General features: G+C 35.3%; 1 protein-coding gene across 5 annotated transcripts in view; it reads right to left on the bottom strand.

Moving 5' to 3' along the window:
• The window catches only part of CREB1 (cAMP responsive element binding protein 1), a 65,587-nt gene that overhangs the window by 4,682 nt on the left and 50,957 nt on the right, over positions 1-9,948 (bottom strand). For 4 of the 5 annotated variants that reach the window (XM_014784760.2, XM_004426845.3, XM_087435714.1 and 1 more), the window contains one exon: positions 1,327-1,559. In XM_014784760.2, coding sequence (XP_014640246.1) covers positions 1,415-1,559 — 145 coding nt within the window. In that variant the 3' untranslated portion in view covers positions 1,327-1,414. Of the gene's footprint in view, positions 1-991; positions 1,560-9,948 lie in introns of those variants that run through there. The other variant, XR_015553272.1, reaches the window with a different exon arrangement.

Raw genomic sequence — 9,948 nt, 5'->3', positions numbered from 1 at the left:
TAAAATGAGTAATTAATATTAAAAGGAGTACTGGAAAGAATGTACGATACATACAAATACAGACTGTTATAGTCAGGAGTCAAAACAGGTAGCTTATAGAACAACAAAGGCTACATAGCATATTGGAAAGCTAAAGCATAATTATCCTTTTTAGACAAAAACAACAAAAAAATGTTTTCCAAGAATGACAATCCAAACATTGTAGTACAGCAGTTATTCAAACATGTCTGAAAAAAATTATTTTCCTTGTGCACAGCTAATACTGTACTTTTTAGAACCATATCCTTACAATTTCTTTCATTAAAAAATTCACTAGAAATATTGTTAAAGTATGTATGTTAATATGGAAAAGATTTAAAATTAGTATTTTTCTACAACATATAACATTTTATAAACAATATGTCACTTTATTTATTTAAACTTGAAGGCTTTCTGTTGGTGGTATAATGTAAGTGCAAATGGGAACAGTTTAATTAGAAATATCCTTTTAAGTAAATGAGTGACAATATAAATATTTTTGAAGGCGATGAGAAAAACATTTATTTAAAAACCTTGTTATATAACTCAAGGGATTGGTTTACTAAGGAGCATCTTTTTACTAAGAACTTAGTACTAACTAAAACAAGCTTTGTAGTTTTATTACTTCCATTTAATTTAAAAATTCAAATACCATGCTTTTTCATTCAGTTGGTTACTTCTTTTAATGTACTGAAAAATGTGGAACACCTACAGAACTGAATTAAGAAGCAACAACCGCCCTGTGGAAGAGCTGTAGTCAACACAGAATGTTTTTAAGAACCAAGGACAAGTTTTCAGTATTGAAGAAGAGAATGTACATAGAAAACACTCCGAATTCATTCTTAATTTCTTCAACACCATACTAAAATTCCTTCCTGGAGGGTATGTCTCTTAACAATTTTCCATAATTCACAATGAAATGTGAAAACATGTCAATTTGGCAATCAACACCTCTTCATTGAATCTTACTTACTTTATGCGTGCGGCCCACACATTACTTCAGCTCAAGAAGCTGGGGTAATTCTGTCCCTAAGGCAATCAAGGAGTCAGCACAAACCTTGAAATCGTTTAAAAAAAGATTTCCTTTTCCTCATTTCCCCCATCAATTTACAGGTAAACGAATTATTACTTTCTGAAGAGGGTGGGGGATGAAAAGCAGAAGTCTCTTCATGATTCCTGGTGCTGAAAATTTCTCGAGGGGAGAAGTGGAGGCAGGTGTTGGAACATTCACAGTTTAATGCAAAAGCACAAATGAATGAAATTCTGTAGTTGCTTTCAGGCAGTTTTGCGCATAGAAAAAAAGAAATGTTTAGAAAATAAAATGTTTATTTTGTCTTTCTGGTTGTGGCCAAGCCAGTTCTTTTTCCACCATAACAGGTGAAATTTAAATCCCAAATTAATCTGATTTGTGGCAGTAAAGGTCCTTAAGTGCCTTTAGCTCCTCAATCAGTGTCTTGTTTTGGTTTTCCAGAACTGCCACTCTGTTTTCTAAACATTTCACATATTCTTTCTTCTTTCTACGACATTCTCGTGCTGCTTCCCTACAAGCAAAAAAGGACAGGAAAAATTATGCAACATTTCTATATCATTTATTTTGGGTTAGACACAGTACATTTTTTTTAGAGAATTAGTTCAAAGCAACAAACATTTTAATATATTAAAGACTAGGCATTTGAAGAAAATATACACAATGACTTGGAAATTGCCTTATATAAAATTTTAATATACCATAGAAGGTTGATTTAAAAATAACAAATATGGGGGCTGGCCCAGTGGCATAGCAGTTATGTGCGCGCACTCCACTTTGGCAGCCCGGGGTTCACAGGTTCGGATCCTGGGAGCGGACCTACGCACTGCTTATCAAGCATGCTGTGGCGGCGTCCCACATAAAGTAGAGGAAGATGGGCACGGATGTCAGCCCAGGGCCAGTCTTCCTCAGCAAAAAGAGGAGGATTGGCAAGAGATGTTAGCTCAGGGCTAATCTTCCTCAAAAAAACCCAAAACACAAAAAAACCCCAAATGTGAAAACCCCCAAACAACCAAAAGCACTGAACGAGCACTTAAAAATTACATCTATCCCTGTGTATTAAAATGCTCTGCATCATACCTATAAAACAGGAACTTCTATCAATATCAGTAACCAAGGCAATATTAAGACTAAATTTCAGTGTGAAAAACATCTTTTAAATAGAAAAATCTCAGAAACTCATCATTTCAGGGCATTAAAAAAAATCTAACATAACAGTCTTTTCAACAAATGATGTTGGGAAAACTGGATATCCATCCACATGCAAAAGAATGAAGTTGGACCTTTACCTAACACTGTATACAAAAATTAACTCAAAATGAATTAAAGACCAAAAAGTAAGACCTAAAAACTATAAAACTTCTAGAAGAAAATATAGGGGAAAAGCTTCAACACACTGAATTTGGCAGTGATTTCTTGGCTATGCCACCAAAAGCACAGGCAACCAAAGCAAAAATAAACAAATAGGACTACATCAAACTTATATCTGATAGGGGTTAATATCCAGAATATATAAAGAACTCCTGCAACTCAACAACAAAATAACCTGATTAAAAAATGGTCAAGAACTTGAATAGACATTTCTCTAAAGAAGATGTATAAATGACCCAAAAGCATATAAAGAGATGCTCAATATCATTAATCATTAGAGAAAAGCAAATCAAAATCAAAATGAGATACCACCTCATACCCACTGGGATGGCTCCTATTAAAAATAACAACCCCAAACCCCAAACAAACAGAAAATAACAAGTGTTGACAAGGATGTGAAGAAATTTGAGCCCTGGTGCACCGCTGGTGCGAATGTAAAATGGTGCAGCTGCTACAGAAAACACGATGGTGATTCCTCAAAAAATTAAAAATAGAATTACCATATGATCCAGCAATCCCACTCTTGGGTATATATCCAAAAGAATTTAGAGCAGGATCTTGAAGAGATGTAGCCAGCCCTGGTGGTCTAGTGGTTAAGATCTGGTGCTCTCACCACCTCGGCCCAAGCTCATTTCCCAGTCTGGGAATCACACCACCCACCTATTGGTTGTCATACTGTGGTGGCTACATGTTGCTGTGATGCTGAAAAGCTATGCCGCTGGTATTTCAAATACCAGCAGGGTCACCCATGGTGGACAGGTTTCAGTGTTCAGTTTCAGTGATCTTCCAGACTCAGACAGACTAGGAAGAAAAACTTGGGCACTCACTTCTGAAAAAATTGGCCATGGAAACCCTATGAATAGCAGCGCAGCATTGTCTGATACAGTACTGGAAGGTGACAGGATGGTGCAAAAAGACCAAACAGGGTTCTGCCCTGCTGTACAGAGGGTTGCTAGGAGATGGAATTGACTTAATAGCACTAACAACTTGAAGAGATATTTGCACACCCATGTTCACAACAGCACTGTTCACAATAGCCAAGAGGTGGAAGTAACCCAAATGCCTGTCAACAGATGAATAAATAAAAAAAGTGCTATATACATACAATGAAATACTACTTAGCCTTTAAAAAGAAGGAAATCTTGTCACATGCTATAACATGGATGAACCTTGAGGATACAGTGCTAAGTGAAATAAGCCAGGCATAAAAAGACAAATACGGTATGATTTCACTTATATGAAGTATCTAAATTAGTCACTCATAAAACAGAATGTAGAACGGTGACTGCCAAGGACGGGGGGCAGGAGGAAGTGAGGGGAGTTGTTTATTTAACACAGTTTTAGTTTTGCAAGATGAAAAAGTTGTGAAGATCTGTTGTACAACAATGTGAATATACTTAACACTACTGAACTATATACTTAAAAATGGTTAAGATGGTAAATTTTATGTCTTTTACCAAAATTAAAAATAAATTATTAAAAACATCTAACATTAAAAATAATAAAAAAATATCTTTTGGAGAGCTAGTAAGTCTAAACTAGTAAACTCTTTTTTAGCTCTATGTAGATAAAAGCCATATCTTATTCTTTAATATCCCGTCAGTAGCGCAGGGATTGGCACAAGGTAAGTACTTAGTGTTGAATGAACATAAGAGTTGAAAGCAAAAAAGTTCCAAGTCTTTAAAAAATTTAAAAAAGCAGCAATTTACAATCCCTCATTTACAACAGTGGCAGTGTAGCACAGCAGTTAATAGTAGTATCTTCAGGGTCAGATTCTTAGGTTTAAGTGGTTCTACACTTTACCAAGTATGTGACCACAGGCAAATTACTTAACCTTCGTTTCCTGACAGTAAAAAAGGATAATATGATCTACCTCAAAAGTTTTATGAGGATTAAACGAGTTGACAGATGAAAAGCACATGAAATAGTGGGTGGCATTCTGTAAATGTTATATATGTGTTAGCTATTATTATTTCTAGATAACTCAAATGGTAGTACATTATAACTCCATTAAGGTCTTCATCCCCATATAGCCTATCAGTTCAGGAAAAAAAAAAAGGAGCATTTTCTTCTAATGCAAGCTGAGTTTTGGAATTAAGAAAACTGCACCTAATGTTATATTATCCATGATAGAGAGATATGAAGAACACATGATCCACTGCATCACTCTACCACTGAAGAAAATTTTTTTGGAAATGGTTTGAAAAATGGCCCAACATTCCCATGAAGAGTGAACAAGACAAGCCAAGAATGCTACGAGGTCAAGAGAGATGGAAACGGTGACAGTACGATTGATTGAGAGATCAATCTGGATATTCTGTATGTGGTGGACTCTAACAATACAGAAAACATGTGGGATGTACATACACTTACGAATCTAATTTTAGCCAGGGCTGACTAATCTTGTTTCCTTTGCTTTCTCCTCTCCATCCTCTGAGAATTTCCAGTCCACAAGTGCCCATATGAATGCAATGTCTACATACAAGTTTCCAAAGTTAAACTAGTATGATCCTAAAGGTTAGTCTCCCAACTTTGTTCCACCAAAATCGGTATACTAGTGTTGTGAAAGATTAAAATATACACTTCTCAAAAGAGAAAAAAAAAAACAGTGGGCAAAGAAAATTAACACATTTTTTAAATGCAAGACCTTCTCAATCCTTTTGATATACTAATGTGAACTGACACTCTCTTCAAAGAGGAATTCTTTGCAGCATGTCCCAAACTGATTTTGACTATACAATACTTTTTTGGGAGAATAAATTTCAAGTAACACTGTCTTGCAGAATGATGCTCAAGGTAGGCACAGTTTAAAATAAGCCAATTTGGATACCAATTTAATACAGTATGATCAACCAGCAAGAGTTCTAGCTGAGGGTCAGGAGGTCTGGGTTCAGATCCTGGCTTCGACACTAACTAGTTGTGTTGCTTCCAGCAGGTCCCTTCCCATTCAAGGACTGTTTCCTCATCTGTTTATACAAAAAAACTCAACCAACCAAACAAAAAGGACTAATCAACATGTGTCAAACCAAGACAGTTAGCTTTGTATTAAGGTGTATGCAAAACCAGGGAATAAACACGGCATGTCACTGAAAGCACCAATTTTAGTTGATGGGGCAGATGGGCGGCAAGCGTTTTCACAGTAAAATGAGCATTACTATATTTTGGAATAGAATACAAAATTCAAATGAACTTTAAATAAATCTTTAGTTTGGCGAGTGCTTCTTAAAGCTCATCAAAAATTTCTAAGTATTTTTAAGAACAGAAGAGAATGAAAGGATTAGTCTGAGGATATCGTGTGAAGAATAAATGGACCTTTGATATCTCTTCCAGCACAGAAAGAGGATCTTATGATTCCAAGCATTCTTGTAAACAGATGGCCTATAAATTCTGAAATTGATTTGACAGACATTTTTAGAAAAGAGTTCTGGGGCCAGCCCGGTGGCAGAAGCGGTTAAGTGCGCACGCTCCGCTGCAGCGGCCTGGGGTTCGCCGGTTCGGATCCCGGGCGCACACCGATAAACTGCTTGTCAGGCTATGCTGTGGCGGCGTCCCATATAAAGTAGAGGAAGATGGCCCCAGATGTTAGCTCAGGGCCAGTCTTCCTCAGAAAAAAGAGGAGGATTGGCAACAGATGTTAGCTCAGGGCTGATCTTCCTCACAAAAAAAAAAAAAAAAGAGTTCTTTCACATAATGTGTTTCAACATCCTCCTCCTTCATTTACTGAACTAATTCTTTGCCTCAATATAATTTTATTGTTTCACTTATTCTTTCCTTTTTCAGTATCTTCAATTCTTCTATACTACCTGTTTTCTCTTTTGCTTTTGAAGAAGTTTATGAACTGTATTGATTTTTTAACAACCAACTTTTAGTTTCAATGATTTTTTTCTATTGGTTTTCTCTTTTCAATTTCATTGATTTTAATTTGCTCTTTTTTTCTAGTTTTTTACCACAGAAGTTAGGCTGGCAAACTTTTTTAAAGGGCCAGATTGTAAATATTTCAGGCTTTGCAGACCATATAGTCTTTGTCACAACTACTCAACTCTGCTGTTGTAGGGTGATGGAAGCAACCATGGGTAATACATAATGAAATGAGCCTAGCTGTGTTCCAATAAAACTTTATTTATAAAAACAGGCAGTGAGGTGCAGTTTGCCAGCCCCTGACATTGATGATTGATTGAAGACTTTCTTTGATTGAGCTCCATCTCACAAATGTTTGTAATATTTTAATTTGCATTCAGTTCAAAGTGTTTATTTCCCTTGAGACTTCCGTTTTGACCTACAGATTTAGAAATGTTTGATATTTATTTAATTTCCAAACAACTGGGGATTTTCCCAGATGTTTTATAGTCCAAGAACACTTTTTCTATTCTCTTAAATTAACAAGTGTCATATAAATGTCAAATAGGTGTAATTGGTTGATAATGTCATTCAGATCTTCTATGTCTTTATTTTCTGTCATCACTGAGAAGGGTGCTGAAGTCTTCAACTATAATTATGGATTTGTTCCTTTCTCCTTTTAGTTTCATCAGGTTTGGTCTCATGTATGTTGAAGCTCTGTTAGTAGCATACACATGTAGAATTACTATGTCTTCTTAGAGAACTGACCCCTTTATCATTATATAATATCCTTCTTTATCCCTGACAATGTTCCAGCTTCCTTTTGATTCTTCTCCATCCTTTCCCTTGTAACCCATCTATGTCTTTATATTTGAAGTGAGATTCTTGTAGATAGCATATTGTTTAGGTCTTGGTTTTTTATTCAGTTTTATGTCTTTTACCTGAGTTAGACCAAGGTTTGGCAAACTACAGCTCATGGATCAAACCCACATAGCCTGTTTTTTTCAACTGATAAACGTCTAGCCAGACTAACCAAAAAAGTGACAGAGAGAAGCCACAAATTATCAATATCAGGAATGAAATCCCTATTAATCCCAGATATTAAAAGGACAGTTAAGTAAATACTATAAACAATTCTATGTCCATAAATTTGACAACTTAGCAAGAAATGGACCAAATCCTTAAAAACAGAAACTTCTAAAACTCAATGAAGAAATAGATAGTTCGAGTTATCTGGTATCTGTTCAAGAAATTAAATTCATGGTTTAAAAAAAAACTTTCAAAAAAAAGCAATCTCCAAGCCCAGATGGTTTTACTGGCAAATTCTACCAAATATTTAAGGAATAAATAATACTAATACAACCACTTCCAGAAAAAGAGAACACTTCCTAACTCATTTTATGAGGCCAATATTACCCTGATAACAAATCCAGACAGAAACATTACAAGAAAAGAAAACTAAAATCACCTATTAGTCATGAACATAGATGCGAAAATCCTCAACAAAGTATTAGCAAATCAAAGCCAGCAATATGTTAAAAATGATGAAACATCATGACCATGTGTGGGTCTATTCCAGGAATGCATGCATTAACACTGGAAAATCAATCAATGTAATTCACCCTAATAACAGACTAAAACATATGATCACCTCAACAGAGTCAGAAAAGCAGCTGACAAAATTTAACAACCATTTATGATAAAAACTCCCAGAAAACTAGGAATAGAAGAAAGCTTCCTTAACCTACTTAAGAGCATTTACAAGGAATCTACAGCTATCATCATATTTATGGTCTCCCAAAGATGTCCATGTCCTAATCTCTGTAATCTGTGAATATGTTACCTGACATGGCAAATGGGAATTAAGATTGTTAATCAGCTGACTTAAAATAGGAAAGTTATCCTGGATTATCTGGGTGGGCCGAATATAATAATAATAAAAAAAAAAAGTGGAAGAGAGGAAGAAGATATGGCTACAGAAGGATGACACAGAGAGATGCAATATTGCTAACTATGAAGACAGAGAAAGGAAGCCATGACATGTCAAGGAATGTTGGGTAGCCACTAGAAGCCAGAAAGGACAAAGAAACAGATTCTTCCCTAGAACCTCCAGAAATGAACACAGCCCTGCTGACACCTTGATTTTAGCCCAACTTCGACCCATGGTGACCTTCAATTCTAGAGAATTGTAAGATAATAAACTTGTGTTGTCTAAGCCACTAAGTTTGTGGCAATTAGCGAGAAGCAGCAAGAAAACTAATGTACTTCCTAAGATGGGGGAAAGAGCAAAGATGTCCTCTCTCATCACTCCTATTCAATATCTTATCAGAAGTCTCAAACTCTGCAATAATACAAGAAAAGAAAAGGCATACAGATTAGTCATGTGCCACATAATGACGTTTCAGTCAATGACAGACCACATATATGATGGTGGTCTCATAAAATTAGAGCCATAGAGCTTAGGTGTGTAGTAGTCTGTATCATCTACGTTTGTTTAAACACTCTATGATGTTCACACAACGATGAAATGACCTAATGACACATTTCTCAGAATGTATCCTTGTTGTTAAGTGATGTATGACTGTAGAAAGGAAGAAATAAAACTGTGCATATTTGTAGATGACACGATTGTCTATGTAGAAAGTCCCAAAGAATCTACAAAAAAGCTCCTAGAACTAATAAGTAAATTTAGAATAGTTACAGGATAAAAGGTTAATAAAGAAGTAAATTTTATTTCTATATACCAGCAACGAACAATCAAATATTTAAATTTAAAAAACATATATACCGTTTAAAACAGTCCCCCACTGTTACCAAGAAAATGAAAACCCGAAGCCCAGAAGTATTTAAGTATAAATCTAAGAAAATATGTGCAGGATTTATATACTGTAAAATGGACAGGATATTGTGTTCAGAGAATGGAACACTCAGTATTATTAAGATGTCAGTTCTCCTCAATCTGATCTATATACTCAACACAATCCTAAGCAGCAAACTTTCTCTTAGACATCAACTGATTTTAAAATTTATATAAAAATGAAAAGAAACCAGAATATTCAAAACAATTCTGTAAAAGAACAAAGTTGGAGGACTCATCACACTATTAAATTCAAAACTTAATATGAAGCTACAGTAATTAAGACTTCGGGTATTGGTGAAAGGACAGACATGCAGATCAATAGAACAAGCTAGACAGTCCAGAAACAGATGTACACAAATAGGGTCAAATAATTTTTGACAAAAGTGTAATGGCAGTTCAATAGAGAAAGAATAGTCTTTTTATAAATGGTGCTGTAACAAATGGATGTCCATATACAAAAAATGAACCCTGACACATCTCACACCTTATACAAAAGTTAACTCAAAAGGATCATAGACCTAAATGTAAAACATAAAATTGTAACACTTGATATAGAGCAACTAGAACCCTCACACATTGCTAGTGGGACTGCAAAATGGTTCAGCCACTTTGGAAAACAGTTTGGCAGCTTGTTATAAAGTTAAAAATATACTTACCTTTCCTCTTAGCCAGCCCACTCCTAGATATTTACTCTAGTGTATTGCAAGTTCATATAAAAACCAGTATGTAAGTGTTTACAATAACTTTATTCATAATCCTCCAAAAATGGAAACTAAGATGGGCGAATGGATAAATAAACCACAGTATACCCATAGAATGGAATACCAGGGATAAA

Source organism: Ceratotherium simum, chromosome 9, assembly GCF_057802395.1.
Source record: "Ceratotherium simum simum isolate JZ-2026a chromosome 9, ASM5780239v1, whole genome shotgun sequence".
Lineage (NCBI taxonomy): Eukaryota > Metazoa > Chordata > Mammalia > Perissodactyla > Rhinocerotidae > Ceratotherium > Ceratotherium simum.
This window is presented reverse-complemented; position numbering and strand designations above follow the sequence as displayed.